Here is a 20,029-nt window from a genome sequence, read left to right on the forward strand (position 1 = left end):
AGGACAAGAGAAGCCGCAGAGCAACTCTGGCCGCAAGAACTCTGCAACAGCGGCCCAGGTTCTATCATCGAAGCAAGCTTGGCCTCCGCTGACTCCACGCAACGAGGAGAGACCGCCCATCAACCATACAAAGGTGAGCTGGGCAGGGGTAGTCTCCCACAATAGCAGCTCCTCACTAGCTGCTGATAATTCTCTCATCAAATGCTTGCTTAATCAGAACGAAATTCTCAAGGCCGAAATCAAACAGCTCAAGGCAATGCTCCACCCCCCCCCCCCCCCCATCGAAATCAATGAAAGTCCTGCCGCTACTTCCAACCCACTGCCACAAAAGCTTGCGCCCACACCCACACGCCCTCCGAGAGAACGCATGGATATAGTTGCACCCACACCCATAAGCCCTCCGACAGAACAAATGGACACTGTTGCACCCACTGCTACTACTGAAGCAGCAACTCCAAGGCCACCTTCACCCCACGTGCAGCCCCCACCGGCAACAAGGAAGAATGCCGATATAACAGACACCGACCACACCGTTAAAAACGCCATATTTGTCCTCAGTGAGCGCATGACGACCCTGGAAAACAAAGTTGTTGCCCTTGAAAATCGGCTACAAAGCAAGCTTGATTCCTTTATTTGTGAGGCATCTGCGCAGTTCTGCAGATTCCAAGAGCTAATCCAAACCTGGGGAAGATCCTCCACGACGTCACAAACTCCCATCCTTCACGACAGCGACAATAATAATGACGCCAGCACGTAGTCTGGTGATCTGGCAGTGGAACTGCAGGGGTTTCCGCAACAAGCGCGCCAATCTTACACTATTTTTGCAGAATCTTAACGAGCTACCTGATATTATAGCCTTGCAGGAAACACACGGGAAAGTAATTCTACAAGGATACAACACGTTTCAAGACCCTCACATAGTCAAGCCCAACACTGCCGTACTTGTAAGACGGCACCTTTCTGTTAAATGGGAGACATTCAGCAGTACTGACATCCCCCACGATTTCATGGAAATTCTACCTAAAAGCCTCAAACAACCCACCCTATACGTATTGAATGTTTACAGCCCTCCCAATGCTCGACAACACCGCTTTGACCACATGCTTGCTCAAGCCAAAGCTAACGCCAATAAACAGCCGCTAGTTGTAATGGGCGACTTCAATGCCCCCCTTCAAATGTGGGGCCACTCTGCATCTACCCCTAAGGGAAGAGCTCTGTGGCAGCACATACAGAATCAAGGTTTCACCATCCACAATGACTTTACTCTTTCTACCCGGCTAGGAAATAGCGCCAGTAGGGATACATCCCCCGACCTCACCCTAACTCACCGCATCACTCAGGCGACGTGGCAAAACCTCCAAAACAACTTAGGAAGCGACCATTACATCCTCGAACTCCGCGTAAATTTCAAGCACAGACCACTGGCCATGAAACCACTAAGGCTTACCAATTGGACGGAATTCAGAAAATCTCGCTCCAACACCAACGAAGAAGACATTACCGACATAGAGCAATGGGCGAACGCATTACAAGCAGATGTAGAGACCCATACCACCACTCTCCCGTTAGATACACCCTTGGCAACAATTGATTCGAAGCTCCTACACATGTGGGAAGCGAAGCAAGCCTTACTCAGGAAATGGCTAACAGCCCGTTACAATCACAAACTCCGAATCAGAATCGCCAAATTGGACTCTCAGATTGAAAAATACGCTATCAAATTGAGGGCACAGCAATGGACTCAGGTTTGCGAAGGAGCGCATGGTCATCTTAGCACTAAAAAGACCTGGCAATTGCTCCGGCACCTGCTCAACCCCACCACGTCTAGGACGTATAATAACCACCAGATCAATAAACTGCTACATGAACATGCAGCGGACCTGCCGACAATGTTGAGTAACCTGGCTTCCCAACATATTCCCCCTCCTACGCAAATCCCCATGCCCGACTATACTGGTGAACACAATGAGGAACTTTGCAGCCCCATCACAGAAGCGGAGGTTCGACATGCCCTCAACCAAGTGCGAACTACCACGGCACCAGGTCCAGACTCTGTGACAAATACGACGCTTCGCAACCTCGATGAGCAATCCATACGCAAACTCACCGAGTATTACAACCACTGTCTCGAAGAGGGCGAGATACCCCAACAATGGAAAGCAGCCAAGGTGATCTTCATTCCCAAGCCGAATAAGCCAATTCACATTGATAACTTCCGTCCCATCTCTCTCACCTCATGCATAGGGAAGATCTTGGAGCACGTAATCCACCTACGCCTTTCCAAATACATCGAAGATCATCGCTTGTTCCCCTCGGAAATGACTAGATTTCGCAAGTCTCTTTCTTGCCAGGATGTCATGCTAAGGCTCAAACAAGACATTATCGAACCGAGCGACGCACGTGACACAAAAGCGTTGCTCGACCTCAAGGGAGCCTTCAATAATGTGGCCCACTTGGCCATTCTACGCGAACTTAACAGTATAAACTGTGGAGAGCGAGTCTACCGTTATATATGCAGCTTCCTGACGAAGCGCACTGCAACGCTCCAATTAGGCAGCGAACAATCAGGTCAGTTACGTTTAGGAAGCACTGGTACGCCCCAAGGGGCAGTACTCTCCCCCCTCCTCTTCAATTTGGCTATGCGACCTTTAGCTTTCGCTCTAAAGAAGATTCCCGACCTCCGATTCTCACTGTACGCGGACGATATCACGCTGTGGATGACCGGAGGTTCGGACGGGCACATCCAAGACACCCTCCAAGCAGCCATTGACCAGATCGAACAAGTAGGTCACGACTTGAACCTTAGGTGCTCCCCCACCAAATCGGAGCTTCTCCTTCTGCCCCCCACGAGACGCTTCAGGACATCGCCCCCGAATATCGACCTCACAGTTGAAGGGCACTCCATACCCCAGGTAGACAGGATAAGGGTGCTAGGCCTTCACCTTCAAAGCAACCGAACAAATCAGCGTACCTTGCAAGCACTACAAACAACAGTAGATAACACGCTACGCCTCATAGGAAGGATCTCCAATAAACACGGAGGGCTTCGAGAGAAGGAACTGATTCAGCTCATCCAAACTTTTGTCCTAAGCAAAACCACCTTCGCACTACCATTTCTCTCACTCTCTAGGAAGGAAGCGGACAATGCAAACTGCTTGATCCGCAAGATACACAAAGTCGCTCTTGGTGTTCCGATTAGAGCATCCACACAGAGGGTGATGGCCACAGCCACAATTAATACCTTTGAAGAATTAACCGAAGCACATCTATCATCGCAATATCACAGACTCTCCACCACTGAAGCTGGGCGTGAGATCCTGAGACAACTTCACTACGCCCCACCACTCAACGAGAACAAGCGACATCAACTTCCTCCGAATATACACGGCCAATACCACATCCAACCCCTACCCGGAAACATGCACCCCGAATTTCACGTCGAACGCTGGAAACTTCGAGCCAAGGCGCTACAACGCAGCTATGGACAGGCGGAAGGACTTCACTACGTGGACGCCGCAGCCTATAAAACTAAACACCGTTATGCTTTAGCGGTCGTAGACAAGCAGGGCAACACTGTTCGTTCAGCATCAGTCAGGACCACCTCAGCGGGCGACGCAGAAGAGGCCGCCATTGCACTCGCATCGGGGCTACCTGATTGCGATGTCATCATCAGTGACTCGAAGACTGCTATCCGGAACTTCAGTAGCGGCTACATTACCAACCTCGCGCACTCTCTACTTGCCGCTCACCCGCTGAAAAACTACATCGCTCTCATCTGGACTGCAGCACATCAAGGACTACCAGGCAACGAAATAGCTCATGCCGCTGCTCGAGGATTCACGGACCGAGTGGACGGAAATGTGGGCCTTACCCCAGAAGCCAATGACTCCCAACAACAGACCAATAAAGACGCACTCATCACATTCCATGAAATTTGCACACATTACAAACACCAACGCCTAACGTATCCACCTCTCTCTGTGTCGAGCACGCGCCAGAGAGAAATATTGTGGCGCCAACTACAAACTCGCACTTTTCTAACCCCACGCACTTTGCACTTATTCTTTCCCGACACATACCCGACACCCGAGTGTCGCTTCTGCCCTGTCCAGACAGCAGATCTCTCCCATATCCTGTGGAAATGCCCCATCAAATATCCCCCCGCCACCTCAAACCATTAATTAGTAGTGAGGAGCTGTGGGAGACTGCCCTGCGCAGCTCCGATCCCACCCTGCAGGTGGGCTGAGGAGGCCTATACCGCGCCTGGTAGGCGCACGTCTGGCAACATAAGGTGCTGAGACTGGAGCACGAAGACCTCCCCCCTCCCGGCCCCTCCCCTTTCCTAAAAAGGGAAATAAAAGTTTATTCATTCATTCATGAATATAACCCTGTCTTGAAAAGTTAGAAAATATATATGGTCTAACAATACAGTTTTCAGAAATTTGTGCAACTGAATCAACAGAAGTGTCGTGCGGATTTAAACCCGGAATCAGTGGGTATTGCCTTTCTCAAGAATTAATTTCGGTTTGAAGCCACTGCAGAAACAGGAGCAGAGAATATTAAACTTGTTATATGCTACTCATACAGAGCTGAACACGATTACAAGAAAGACACTGAAAACGAATTTATTAATAACGGTACATTTTTATGAAAATACAATTTGCAATTCTGGTTACCATGTCTTGAACCTTTTTCTATTTTCCCTTTTACTCCGTATTTTTATGTACCACTGGATAACGCCGATATTTCACAATAAATACCTATATACCGTAAAGCTCAGCATGTGTCTACATTTGTTTATCGATTGTGCATCAAGAGCCTTATATATGTGCGGGTAAATGTATTTCTTAAATATATATGTTTGTATATGCATAGATGTCGATATGTTTTGTACTTCTGTAACCCATTTTTCTATTTTGTATTCGCTGTAACTGATGACAAGGAAAGCTGCTGTTCTGCAGCTTTTTGTTCCTTGCCCTGGCATTTTATCTTTTTTCTTTCTTCGTAAGAGGGAAAATGCAAAATAAAGTTGAAATGCCTCTCTCGGCGATCTCCAATTACCCCTGTCTTGCGCTAGCTGATTCCAACTTGCGCCTGCAAATTGCCTAACTTCATCACCCCACGTAGCTTTCTGCCGTCCTCGACTGCGCTTCCCTTCTCTTGGTATCCATTCGGTAACTCTAATGGTCCACCGGTTATCCTTCCTACGCATTACATGACCTGCCCAGCTCCACTTTTTCCGCTTAATGTCAACTAGAATATCGGCTATCTCCGTTTGTTCTTTGATCCACACCGCTCTCTTCCTGCCTCTTGACGTTAGGCCTAACATTTTCCGTTCCATCGCTCTTTGTACGGTCTTTAACTTGTTCTCGAGCTTCTTTGTTAACCTCCAAGTTTCTGCCCCATATATTAGCACTGGTAGAATGCAATGATTGTACACTTTTCTTTTCAACGACAGTGGTAAGCTCCCAGTCAGGATTTGGCAATGCCTGCCGTATGTACTCCAACCCAATTTTATTCTTCAGTAAATTTCTTTCTCATGATCAAGGTCCCCTGTGAGTAATTGACCTAGATAAACGTACTCCTTTACAGACTCTAGAGGCTGACTGGCGATCCTGAATTCTTGTTCGCTTGCCAGACTATTGAATATTATCTTTGTCTTCTGCATATTCATCTTCAACCCAATTCTTGCACTTTCTCGATTAAGGTCCTCAATCATTTGCTGTAATTCGTCTCCATTGTTGCTGAATAGGACAATATCATCTGCAAACCGAAGGTTGCTGAGATATTCGCCGTTGATCCTCACTCCTAAGCCTTTTCAGCCTAACAGCTTGAATACTTATTCTAAGCATGCAGTGAATAGCATTGGAGAGATTGTGTCTCTTTGCCTGACCCCTCTCTTGATAGTTAATTTTCTACTTTTCTCCTGGAAAACCAAGGTAGCTATGCAATCTTTGTAGATATTTCCCAAAATATTCACGTATGCCTCCTGTACTCCTTGATTATGCAAATATTACATGACTGCTGTAATCTCTACTGAATCAAATGCATTTTCATAATCCAGAAGAGCCAAATAGCGAGGTTGATTGTACTCCGCAAATTTCTCTATTACCTGGTTGATGACATGGATATGATCCATCGTAGAATATCCCTTCCTGAAGCCAGCCTGTTCTCTTGGTTGGCTGAAGTCAAGTGTTGCCCTGATTCTATTTGAAATTACCTTGGTGAATATTTTATACAATACTGAAAGCAAGCTAATGGGTCTATAATTCTTCAGTTCTTTAAAGTCTCTCTTCATATGGATTAGTATAACGTTGGCGTTCTTCCAGCTTTCTGGTACACTAGAAGTCGTGAGGAATTGCGTATAAAGGGCTGCAAGCTTTTCAAGCATGATATCTCCTCAATCTTTGATTAAATCGACTGTTAATCAATATTCTACCACTTTTCCTAAGGACATGTCTTGCAAGGTCATTCTCACTTCATCGCTAGGTATATAGAAAGCCCCCTGTATCCTGTTCATCACTACTTCGAATGAAGCAATGCTCTGGGTACTGTACAGGTCAGTATAGTATTTTATTTATTTATTTATTTATTTATTTATTTATTTATTTATTTATTTATTTATAAATAAATACCGCGATCTTAAACAAGATTTCAGCAGCATGGTACACGAGTAAGTTTACAAAACAAAATAAATACAAAAATTGGGAACTGCACTCTAAAGTTTCTTCGCATAAGCGAGAAGAAGAAAAGACGGGGAAAAAACGTTACTTGGGCGATTTTCCAATCATACAGTGAAACAGTGCTATCACTAACAATCTCAGCAAGTGCAAAATGATTTTTATTAAAGATATGTCTCGAAAAGTGATAATGAGTCCTGTGTTACAGTTTTATCGGCCAGCTTATTCCCATATACTTTCGTTCTAGAAAAAATGAATACTTGAAGCAGTTTACACGTGTTGTAAATGGAGTTACAGCTAGTGAGTGTCGCTGTCTCGTAGCGTAACCTGTTGTATAGGTGATAATGTGAGACGTGTCGATGTTGTAGTGACCGTTTATTAGTAGGAAAAAAGAATTTTAAACGACATACACGATTTCTATCACTTATAGAAGGCAAGCCGCTCCGAGATAAAAGGTTAGTAATAGAACTACGCCCATATGCATTGTAGATGAATCGGACTGCTTTTTTCTGTAAGCTTTCTAGCTTTCCAATATCGCTTTTAGTGAACGAGTCCCATATAACTACAGCATATTCTAAAACGGGGCGGACGAGTGTTTTGTATACCAATAGACGTACTGTTGGTGTGGAGGATTTTACTACGCACCTTAGAAAAAACAACTTGCGGCGACAGTTTGCTATTATTGTGTCAAGGTGCTTTGACCAGGAAAGATCCTTTGTTATGTACAAGCCAAGGTACTTATATTGCGTTACCTCTGACAAAAAAGCGTTTTCTGTGCCATAGCGATATAGCAGTGGCTTCTTTTTTAAAGTTATCCGCATATATACTGTTTTTTTTTCGAAATTAATGCACATCTGCCATTGTTTACACCACTCAACTACCTTATTAAAGTCCCTGTTTAACCTGAGTTGGTCTTCTTCCGTTGTTATTTCATTGTACAGAACGCAGTCGTCAGCGTAAAGCCTGATTTTAACACAGAGCTTAGTGACAATATCATTTATATATAACAAAAAGAAAAGGGGGCCAAGAACGGATCCCTGTGGGACGCCGGAATTGACAGCAGCAATATCAGAGGTTGTTTTATTTACAGTGACAAACTGATGGCGGTTTGTAAGGTAGGGTTTAATCCATGCTAATATTTTGTCATTTTTAAACACAGTTCCTAGTTTATAAAGCAATTTAACATGAGACACCCTTTCAAACGCTTTGCTGAAATCCATGAATAACGCGTCTGTTTGTTTCCCTTTGTTTACAGTGCCAGCAAAGTCATGTATGATTTCAACTAGTTGAGTAGTCGTCGAAAGGCCACTTCTAAAACCATGCTGCATGTTTGTAAAAACGTTATGTTCGTCTAGAAAACCACTTATATATTTATGAATTATATGTTCTAAGAGCTTACAAGATGTTGAAGTTAATGAAATCGGTCTGTAATTTTTGATGTAAGATTTATCCCCTGACTTATGTAAAGGTTTTATTCTAGCAATTTTCCAGTCTTCCGGTAATGATCCTTCGTTGATTGACCTCGCAAATAGAATGTACAGGTCTTTTGCACACCATTCAGCATAAAGCTTTAGAAAGCAGTTCGGAATATCATCTAGCCCTGGAGATTTTTAATGTCAAACTTTAACAATAAATTTAGAATGCCCTGTTCCGAAACAACAATTTCGGGAAGGGAAGGTAGTTCAGCAGAAAAGCATGGTAAACAGCCGTCATCACTTGTGAAAGCACTCTTAAAATGGTTATTAAAAGCAGAGCACGGAGTTTTCTCATCCCGCACACTTTCACCGTTTATAAAAAGGTGAGAAGCAATGCTGCTGTGAGAAAGTTCCTGCTGTTTTTACTAGATGATCGAAATTGCTGAAGACATTACCCTGCTTTCACTGCATACATCTTGCCTTGTCCAATGCCAAGCTTTCTTCTCATTGATTTAATGCTGCGTCTATATTTTACGGCTTCGTCAATCTTTCGCACGTTATAATTTCGAATATCCCTTAGTTTTTTGTTGTTGATCAGTTTTGACAGTTCAGCGAATTCTGTCCGATCTCTAGAGTTTGACACTTTCATGCTCTGTCGTTTCTTTATTAAGTCGTTTGTTGCTTGGAAGAGCTTACCTACTGGTTGCCTTGGCGCTTTACCTCCCACTTCAATTGCTGCTTCTGAGATCAGCCTAGTTACGGTTTCATGCATTACCTCTATGTTATCTTCATCTGTATGTTTTAAAGCTGCATATTTGTTTGCGAGCACCAGCCTGAATTGGTCTGCTTTTACCCTTACTGCGTCTAGGGTGGCCTGTTTCTTCATAACTAACTATATTCTTTCTCTCTTCAAATTGATAGAAATCCTAGACCTCACTAACCTATGGTCACTGCACTTTACCCTACCTAACACTTCTACATCCTGCACTATGCTGGGATCGGCAGAGAGTATGAAATCTATTTCATTCCTTGTTTCTCCATTAGGGCTTTTCCAGGTCCACTTCCTGTTGCGGCGCTTCCTGAAGAAGGTGTTCATTATTCAGAGTCTATTCCTTTACGCGAATTCTACCAACATCTCTCATCTAGTGTTCATAGAATCGATGCCGTAGTTGCCAATTGCTTTCTCACCAGCCTGCTTTTTCCCCATGTTTGCATTGAAGTTGCCCATGACTACAGTATATTGAGCTTGTCATCGCTAATTCAACATCTTCATAGAACAATTCTATTTCTTCATCATCGTGAGTGAAGGCTGGAGTGCACGCTTATTGTACTACCTTTATTATATTTCTCATATTCAGCTTTATTAGGACGAATGCTACCTTCTCATTATTGCTGTAGAATTCGTCAATGTTGCCCGCTATGTGCTTATGGATTAGAATCCCTACCCCGCATTCTCTCTTATCTGGATAGAAAAGGAGGTGGCCGTTAGCAAGCACTGTATAATCCGCTTCTTACCACACTCAGGTAAATAATATACCAGGCAATATCCGATAAATTCTCAAAACATTCCAGAGAAGCTAGCCTCACTCGAGAGGGTTCGCACGTTAAACGATGCCAGTAGCGGCCTGTCCGGGCCCCGAGATTCTTAGCACCCTTTGCCAGATCGCAGGTGCTCCGTGGCCGCTAGGGGCTGAGGGCCACGGGGTAATTGCAGGAGTCACGAGGAAGGCAGTGGCCGAATACTGTACCAGGGAGGCCAATTCTTGTTCTGGTGACGGAGCGTCTTTGTTGAAGCTTAGGTGGCCTTCCGAATTTGGTCGCACTTGACTACTATAGCCACACTGGCGCTCGGCAATTTTTTGCCGGCGTCAGGCGCCACTCAAAGCATGAAAATGTCGAGGACTGGAGGAGGATTCGAACTTGTGCCCTTCAAATTAGAAGCCTGGTCTTCTACCTCTGCTGAATGCCACCACGGTTCACCAATAATATGTTTATTGCTTATTAAAGCGATGAACGGGGCTAGTTGGTGGACATTCATGATTGTGTAGCGCTTAGTACGTATTACACTGACGGAAGAACTAAAGAACGAACATAAAAGATGAAAAAGTGGACGTAGTCCACGTTTCGTTCTTTTCGCTTCGTTCTTTAGTTCTTCCGTCAGTGTAATACTAAGCGCTACACAATCATTAATGTGTATTAAAGGGGCCCTGAACCATCCCTCGGGCTTTGTGAAATAACATAGTCCGCGGGTAGCACACGCTGCTGTGAACATCTCAGCCAAATTTCGCTGTCGTACGCGGTGCGTGGAGCTCGCAAGCGGAGCGCCAAGTCACCTTTCTTTCAAACGCCCTCGTTTCAACAGAGCCGTGATCCTCACTCTCTTCTCTGTGCTTTATTGCGCAATAAAGCACATTCCAAAACGCGGCTGCTATTCGTCGCTGCGGTCAGTTACACCGCGGCCGCCGCGGGGTGCCGCCACGAGTCCACTGGCTAAGCGCACTGCGGCTCTCTGAGGACAGCCGCGTTTGGCTTGCGTTTACCGCGGCCTAGGCACCAAATCGGAAATTTGAACTGCGCGCCACCGTGACGTTTTGAAGGCGGAGCGTTGTGGCCCCGCCGTAGCCTTCGCAGTGCAAGGCATTGAAGAAGGAAGGGGGAGCAGAGCTGAGGCAGTGTTTGATTGCCAATAACTCCGCTTCTGCTGAACGCATTGAAGTACTTTTTGTGGCTAAGTATTTATGAAATAGCCCATTTTCAGCTCAAATGTCTTTCTCCACTTCGATAAAAAGTGGCTCAGGGCCCCTTTAGGCGACGCTTTATAGGCTCACAAGTTTCGGCGGTGGTGGTGGTGGTGTCACGCTTAAATGTGGGCCGATCCTGGCAATAGTGCAGAAAGGGTCCAAGCTCAATGGCACATACCAGGGACAAAAAAGAAAGAGCGAGAAAGAGATAGAAAAAGAAAAGAAAGAGAGAAGAAAGAAAGAGAAAAGGGGAAGAAAGAGAGAGAGAACGAAAGAGAAAGAAAGAAGGAAAGAGAGAGAGAAAGAAAGAAAATCACCAGCGCTTCCCCTGTCGAGAAAATGGGGGTAAGCGAAGGTTGTCGTGTGTGTACTTGACCTACTACTTTCCCTTCCCTTTCCTACTACTTTTTCGTTCCCTTTCCTTCTACTTTTCGTTCCCTTTCCTTCCTACTTTTGTTTGCCTTTCGTGCAACTTTTCCTTCTGTTGCGTGTACGTTTCCTTCCCTCGATGTATACATTTAATAAATGTTTATGTTTTATTACCATGGCATGTCGTAAACTTTGCATTACCCTGACGAAGGTCAGATACACGCACGGCAAGCTTCGCTTACCCCCATTTTCTCGACAGGGGAAGGGCTGGTGATTTTTTGCTCTTCAAAGGCTGTACACATTCACTACAACACCACCAGCAGGCACAAATAAGCGCTGTAGAAAACATGGCGGACGCCACCAGTGTTGCCAGAGCACATTCTTTATGGCGGTTGCTTACAGCATGTTCGAAAGCAATGCCGAGGTGTAATTATGCGGAGGAGCAATAAATGGCCTCATTCATAGCGGAGATAAAGCCCATATCAAGAGCCCTGGTGACGCCATTGAGCGCATTTAGAGAGGCGTTTCAACTTGCAGCTTTGAAGATGCCACAGCGTGATCAGTCCGTTCGCGATACTCAAACTTGGTGAGGGGCCCTTTACCATAAGTAAACAGCAGAAAACACACAGTGACGTTAAAAAAAGCCCTGGCCGTTTGCTAAGTGCCAAGAAGCCTGGCTGCTGAGGCTACAATTAAGGCCCTTATTTATTTCAATACCAACATTTCTCCTGACGCGATAGAGATCACTGCAACGATGCGATGTAATAAGATCGTACTTCGTTTATATGCACCTTCCATCGCAGCACACGGAGGCTGTACATTAGTTGGCTCCCACAGCGGTGGAAAGAAATTGTCGTCCATTTTTACGTATTTTTTACTTGATACGAGCTGCCATTTCTATCACACTGCACTGAATCCAGATGGAGTCAGTGCATATACTATGACATGATTTGCGTACAGGCGACGATAAGTTACTTTTATAAACACTTTCCTTTAAATTGCCTGTGCGAGCCATCACTTGGAACTGTGATTACTTAACGACTTGTGAATTTATTGCGATAGCATTACAGGCGCACCACGCGCGCCTCCGTGGGACAAAAAATATGGGCCGATGCCGACCGTTGTGCAGCCTAACAGAGTGTCTCAAAGTGAAGGATGCGACAGTCGTTTCAAAGAGCAGAGAAGCGTGCGTGCGAACGTGGCCTCAGAGCACCGGGCTTTGGTCATCTCTTTGCAGGCGGACAAGTTGTCGAACAGAGCACGTCACACTGTGTACGAAACTGCGTGTTTGTGAGAGGTTGGTGACTGTGACACATGTGCAAGGTCGCCCATGAGCCGTTGGAAGCAGTGGGCCGATCCTGATGGGCCCAGTCGTCGCTTTGTTGCAAAATCTGGCGGATAAGCATTGAAATAACCGCTTCACACGGATTCCAGCATTGAATCTGACTTGATTGTACCTATGCGCACCTCTCAATCTCAGAATCACGCCATTGCATACGCTTTTCAAGTTATACTGCCTGAATGTTGCCTAAAAAGTTGATTTCACTTGGTTGTGCCAGCGATCGTTTAAAGTTTGATGTGGCGGGAGTAGGAATATAGCATGCCTCCTCACCCATATGCATTGCAGTACACGGACGACGACGTTTCCAGCCGGAGGCACAATGCGGTACAGAGGCTTTCCGACCATGAAGAACACTGCGCAAAGGGAAGACGAGACAGTTCAGGCGGCAACTGTGCGTGTCACACTCTACTCACCCAGTGCCAGCACCATCAGCGCCGCCGGCACACCAAAGGCCAGCGGGAAGCAGAACATCTGCCCCAGGCAGCGTTGCACTGCGTTCAAACGAACCAGCAACCACGTGGGAAATGAGAATCACAATGACATCGTTACAATGTACGGTTACGCAGCATGTTAACAGTACCTGGTTTACACTTGAAAGATGACATGAAACAGAGCGACATAATGTAACCAACATTGAAAGCATATCGTCACGTCGTGGGCCACAGCTGAGCGGGCGTAATGAATGCCAAATTGAGCTGTGGGCTATACCTGGCAGGAGGCAGTGCCGCCAAATTCGCCATCCTGTCGGGGCGCAGTGCTCTTTAGACGTGACGGGAATGACACAAAGCGAAGGAAGAAACGTGACGCTTGAGAGCGACTTGGAAACACCCCACGGTGAGAGCATCCTGCTTGACATGGAGGCACCGAAAACTCGCTCACACTCGCACGTTCCTATGCGCGTCGCATGTCATTTGGCACGTTCAGAGTCTGCAAGGTGGCCCTTGACGCAGCTTCCGATACATCACAATCTACATACGATTACATCGCACATTTTATGCATTAAAGCTCTCTCCAAAGTTTTTTTATATGTACAAATAAAATTTTTACTTGGCGAGTGAGAAATAAATTGCAGCCAGGCCTCTTGAAATTGTTGTATTTCCGAATGCCTACGCGTCAAATGTTGAACATCCTTTTATAAATCTGGCTCGGAAGCATTACCTCTGATTTATGCACATTGAAGGATGAATGTTTTCTTTGTATTAACATGCGCAGAAAGCGTCACCGCCAAGTGAAAGGCGAGCAAAGCACTACGTAAGAACGCTTACTTTGAGTGTATTTTCTTTTTTTCGTACCATCCAAACCGGGGATGTTCGCCACTGACGGTCACATTGAACCATGCGAACCCAAGATGCACGTTTGAACCGTCCTAGTCGCAACACTTCTGCTGCTGAACACGAGGACGTTTAGAGTATTGGTGGGCGAAAAGCAGGGACGACGTAGCGGTGCAAGCGAGATTTCGAGGGGAAAAAAATACAAAAATGCTAGGGAATGAAAAAAACCTGCATAGCATACCTGATTAAATCATGCAGGCTAGGCCCCGTTTCAAAGGGGATGCCAGTAAATCATCAAACGCCAGCGATGTTGTCCCCATAGTAGCGCGGTGTTCTATCCTCACCAATACCGGAGCCGAGGGTCGTACCGCGGCGTCGAGCCCCGCCTCCTTCTCTGCGGCGCCTTCGCATTGGTTGATTAGTCAATGATGAAACACGCATTTGTCTCTGGCTAGGAGCGAGCTGCCTCGAGCACAGAGTTAGTATACTAACTCTTGAGCAAACACTGAGCGAGAAAAGCAGCAACCGCAAAGACGTCGCCATGTTGCTATGACTATTTTTTGTAACGCTAAAATATTCAAAATAGACAGTTTTAGAATAGCGGTTCTCGGCTTACGCACTATTATGAGCAATACGAAAGGGAACACAGGAACGCGTAGAAAACACCCTGGAAAGGGGGACGCTGTTCTAACTAAAGTCCCTATATAAGAAAAGTACCGCCATCCTTTGATAAACGCCGCTTCTCTCTCTCCTGTATCTCCGATTGGACGACGATAGCGCGCGCTTTTCACTTCTTTATATTTTCTTTTTTTCCGCCTCAGAGCCATGTTGAAAGTCCTCTGCGCAGCCGCAGTCGCCGGCGGCGGCGGCGGCGGCGCGCGCCCGGCCTGAAAGCTTCAACGTGGACTTCCTAGGCGCGCCACCGTCGACTTGGCTTTCGCAAGCAAAAAGTAAAGAGCAAGCGCTTCAGGAGAGGAGGCGGCGGAGGCAAGAGTAGATGGTGGTACTTTTCTTATATAGGGACTTTAGTTCTAACGACTCTTCGCATTCCCGCCGTGCGTCTGCAAAGTGCGGAACTTGGCATCGCCAGCACACAGTGATAACACTGTTAGATATTGCGTCACTGACAACTGGGTGCGTCGATTCAAATAAAGAATCAGTTTGAAATACAGGGCAAGCTTGGTCTAAGAGTACGATCAAGCGGTTGCGCGAAGAAAAAAAAAAGAATGAATGAAAGAAAATGAATCGGTGTAAGTCACTGCAACGATTACCGTCTTATCTGCCGTCGGACGATACCATATCGCCGAAATGACGCAAGCTGCTGCTTTGTAGAAATGCCAGCGTGGTGGGAGTGCCAACAGTTAGTGGAAGAGCGCCCTCCTTTCCCTCTTTGTTTTTCACAGCGCCATCCGCGTATCGCTCCGAGTCTGTTTCGAGGCTGTTTACCACGCGTTCTTGTGTTCCCTTTCATATTGCTCATAATAGTACGTTACACGTAAGCACATTTGCGGGACGGTGCGCGTTCTTTCAAGTTTGCCGTACGGGAACGCAAATGTAAGGAAGACGTTATAAAACAGGGCGCCGTCTGGTGCCTCGTGCCAAACGTATCCGAGCCAAGACAATCCATTAGCAGCCATCCTGTTGTCGTTATGGAAGGAAATATAAGAAGGGAGCATTAGGTCACGCAGCCAGCCTTGACAAGCGAACGCTGCCAGCAGTGGTGGCCCAACACGTAACCTCTTGCGTGGAGATCACGGAGAATCGAGATTTGCCGAGACATTTGGTTACCGGTAGTTTTTATTCGGTGCGCGCGGGCAGCTGCTCACATGCAGGAAGGAAAAAAAAAGATTTTTCCTTGTTTTCTTTTCCCCTTGGTTTTGTTTTTGTTTATTTCTAAAGTTTCAAATGGTTTCGAATCGGTATTGGAACAAAAAAAATCAACCGGGAGTACTGAAGCCTACCGCGCGCTCTGACGTATCCTCCGTGCTGTGACGTTTTTATCACGTGTTGGGCCACCACAGTCGGCGTCAGTCGCGTTGTGGTAGGCTCCCTCCTATATTTTTCCTTCCTCCATGCGGACGCGTCTCGTTAGGCCTACTGATGCCGGAATCACCGGAATCACCGAACGATCTTGGAAAGTGGACACGCTATGCGCTCATAATGAACGTTTCAGGCGAGTTCAGAGAAAGCGAAAGCCCACTTCAATGGTTAGTGGCCCCGAACATAAGTGAGAGCCATCACGCGAATTCACGCTGAAGCGGGAGCCGTTGGTGCCGCCATGTTCGACAACGCTATTTCTTAGCGTCCGTATACAACTGGCCAAATAACGTACGTTATCATAACGCACGTAAACCAGAGCAACTCAATAACGTTCGGAGCATGCGCAGTGAGGACGACGCTATTTCTTTACGTAATGCGTTTACGTTTGGTTGCAAACGCTAAACTACAACTGTTTAATATGATGCAAAAGCAAACATTAACACGTAGCGCATGCGTGTGGAGAACGTGTAAAATCCATTCCGCATATATTTTTCCTAAAGATCGGATGGCTATTTGTGATGTAGAATTTACTGTGCTTGAAAGGATGCGTTCGCAGGTACCTCAACTATAGCAACACTGTTACGCGGGGAAGGGACGTAGCTGCGCCGATTGCAGACAATTGTTAACCAAACCTCATGAGGACGAACGGTAAGCAATGTTTATCGTGTGCTGCTCAATCACAGCCCGGAGCAAGCATACTTGAAAATTGGGAACGGTGGCACATACCTCGCAAAATTGGTGTGATGAACGTTGACAGCAGGCTGCCGGCGTTAATTGACAGGTAGAAGAGCGAGAAGAACTGCTCCAGCTGCCTTTCCTGGAGAGTAGATGATATTGACAGGTGTGCATACTTGCTTCCGGCTTTCTATCGGCTGACAAATGTTAAACGTTATCGCTCGGCGCATGCAGGACGCAAATATCAGAACAATCTCGATTCTTGTAGCTATCTGTAGTGCTGTACCCTTTGTGCATGCGTGACGCGAATACATTCTACAACTCGTGCGCGCACCAGAGATGGACGCTTCCATGACAAACGCGCTTGGCCCGCTGATCGCCGACTTGCCTTTGTTCGGCCAATCGAGAGACTTTTGCTGCTTGACTACAAGGTGATCGATCCACTTGGTGCACCGGAAATCATCCCTTGCGTTTAAGGGCCCATTCACACTTGCGACGAGGCGAGGTCGCGCGACCGATTGCGACCGGCGACCAGAAAGCTACTCAAGACGAACGATGTTCACACTCACAAATTCGACCGACGAGTCGCTAAACCGAAATGTCTCGCGATATGCCGTTCGCGTCTGCTTGAAATGCCATCGCCGCGTAAAATAAGCGTCAGCGTATACGGACGTCGTGTTCCTTCGCATCTGATTGGTTCAGCTGTTCTGCGACTGCGGTCGCGCGACTGAAAAATCGAGCAGTGAGCGACTGGCCCGAAACGGTCGCATTTCGAGAAAAGCGACCATTCGCGACTACTTGCGACTGGTCGCTTTGCGACTAACTTGGTCGCGCGACCTCGCCTAGTCGCAAGTGTGAATGGGCCCTAACACGGCCGGCCGAACAAGAGGTGATAGCATAGTACATAGATGCACTTGGTTACACACGCCGTGGTGGCCTTTGACGTTGGGCTGCGAAGAAGGTGCCAACGCGCCCGTGGTTTCAGGAACTCGCGTAACATTCGCCAAGGCATCAGGCCCACAAAATATTGCGACAGTTCAGAAGTGCCAGTGTAAGCTCATTGCATTATTTCTGCACATTCACTGAAGGGCTGTAACGCTGAGCTACACATTTCCTGTCACAACCTTATTGTCATAACACAGCATAACACACATATATATACTGGGTGTTTTTCTTTTGTTTTTTTTTGGGGGGGGGGGGCATACAGACTTTTCATAAAAAAAAGTAGTGAACGCAGCGAGCGTGGCATTTTCGCAGACGAGTTCCTGGGGGACATACTTTGCCACTAATAACGTGGCCTTCAGAAGACTAATTACCAAAGATTCATTAATTAGCTTTTTTTATTAGTGCCTCGGGGGCAGTTGTCTAAATGGCGAATTTAGAGGCAGTTACATTTTATTGCACACCTATGTTTTTTATTGCGATAGCAATTATATGGACACTTCAACCGGATTTCTGCCGTCGGCGTCGCCGACGCCATCGTCGTCGCCGTCGCCGTGAGGTTCCGTATAGATAAAATCTTCGCCGCGCGCCGTATGCCCGAGCGGAAGCGTGCGAGGACGCGCGCTATCACGGAGAGCAAACGCACTCAATCTCCCACGCGCAAGCAAGGAAGCGGGAAGCCAACGCCGGAGGGAGCGGGGGGGGGGGGGGGGGGGCGCACTTCTACTCTGCCAACAACCGCGCTCGGCGCTCGCCCGCACCGTCTCTTATCTCCACACGGCTCTGACCTTTGTACGCGCTGTCATTCGCCGCTCAGTTTCCGTTGAAGCGATAGACCGCACGTACCTTCGCCCGCTGCGGCGTATGCGCTTGCTGCCAGCGTTTTGACAGTCGTTGTCTGCAGTCATTCAGTGTGATCTATTCATGTTTGTTTGTGCGTGCTCACACCACGCTTGTTCATTCAGTTAGTAATAGTCGGGCCACATTTTCCAACGCACGCTACACATGCAATGCTGCCCGGATCGGCAGTGCAGCGCTACAGGTGTGTCCCTTCGCACGCGCTGCCCACGGGAAGCGCTTCTCATCAACACCACCGTTTAACACGCGCCTTCTCGTGGTCATCGAGTCTCTCTTCATGTCGGTCTACTTACGCCGCAGCACACCTGCTTACTTAATCAGATCATGTTTACTACAATTCATATTGCTACCAAAGCCGCTCACCTTACTTCGTATGACATTGCTGTGTTGCTATCGCATTCATGGCTTCGCCCTTAGGGCGAAACTGTGACATTTTTTTGTAACATCTTCAATATCGCATTCGATTCTAGACACTCATAATCGAATTCCAAAGCTCCATCGAGGCAATATCGAAAGCGAGCGCGTCCCGCTCCCAGTCAGACGGCAACGCCCCGTGAAAAACTGCGGGGCCAAGTGGGACAGCATGTCGCGGCAAATGCTGACCCAGCGCATGCTTTTCGGGCAAATAGTGCAGTATGAGCTGCTGACCGCGAAGTTCAAACTACCTTCCATTTCCGTGTGATCTGATAGCGCCTCGTCTGCGCTCCCGGTGCGCTCGGTTTCGATATTGCATCAATTTAACGTTGAAATTTGATGATAAATACCTCGAATTCGATGCGACTTTCAAGATTTAAAAATGAGCGCGCTTGAAACTGTGGCTGCCTTTAAATTCGCCATTTAAGCAACTTCCCTATACGGTATTAATAAATTCGTTAATAAATGTTTGCGAATTTTTTCTTCTGAAGCTCACGTTACATATATATCAGCGGTAAAGTATGTCCACCTCGGCTAGGAACTCGTCTGCAAAAAGCCACGTTCGCTGCGCTCTTCGTCCGTTTATGAAAAAAGGCTCTGGCGTTTACCTCCAGCTTTATTTACAGGCACGTTAGACCGGCAGTGTTTTCATCGAAGTACATTCGACATTTCTCGTTGGCTTTTCCAAGTTTCACAATAGGATACGTATAGGGCATAAGCACGCTGAACAGTTCAACACATGTTTTCATCGCGCACGGCGCAACATATATATGGGGGTGTGTGCTTTTTTAGCTGCACCAAATTTTTAAAAATGGTCTGCGGCCGATAGCACAATTCTCACCTGCATTGCTCGATGAGGCGGCTATCTATGTTAAATGAAAATGTCTATTTAAATAATAAACTTAATTACACTAATTACATTTTTAATGATTTATTTAACGCACATATTTCAATTGTGGCTATTGTGGCTAATATAACCAATTGTGGCTAATGAGTTTCGCAACAGTTTCGAGATATGCACCGTCAAACATGCGGTAAAAATGCACTTTGTTTCACTTTTTCAACAAAACGCTGTTTGATGCATTGAAGCATAAAAGTAACTGGAACGCCTATGCATTTTGCCGGACACATTGAAAATCAATATAGTGGAACGGGTGTAATCCTGACAATTCGTTCCATTGCGGACACGCCTTGCGAACTCACTGCCTATAATTCGTTAACTGAAGTATGTACCGTAATTATTAAAGAAACGTAATTAGTGTAAGTATATTATTTATTAAAT

At 46.5% G+C, this 20,029-nt stretch overlaps 1 protein-coding gene across 3 annotated transcripts in view; it reads right to left on the bottom strand.

The window, feature by feature from the left end:
* Window positions 1-20,029, bottom strand: part of LOC119456152 (solute carrier family 15 member 2-like) — a 322,715-nt gene that overhangs the window by 172,671 nt on the left and 130,015 nt on the right. For all 3 annotated transcript variants that reach the window (XM_049664629.1, XM_049664623.1, XM_037717785.2), the window contains exons 6-8: window positions 16,585-16,675; window positions 12,961-13,038; window positions 12,818-12,900 (exon numbers count right to left, since the gene is read on the bottom strand). In XM_049664629.1, the coding sequence (XP_049520586.1) occupies window positions 12,818-12,900; window positions 12,961-13,038; window positions 16,585-16,675 (252 nt within the window). The remainder of the gene's footprint in view (window positions 1-12,817; window positions 12,901-12,960; window positions 13,039-16,584; window positions 16,676-20,029) is intronic.

The sequence above is a fragment of the Dermacentor silvarum genome, chromosome 1 (genome assembly GCF_013339745.2).
Source record: "Dermacentor silvarum isolate Dsil-2018 chromosome 1, BIME_Dsil_1.4, whole genome shotgun sequence".
NCBI classification, from domain to species: domain Eukaryota; kingdom Metazoa; phylum Arthropoda; class Arachnida; order Ixodida; family Ixodidae; genus Dermacentor; species Dermacentor silvarum.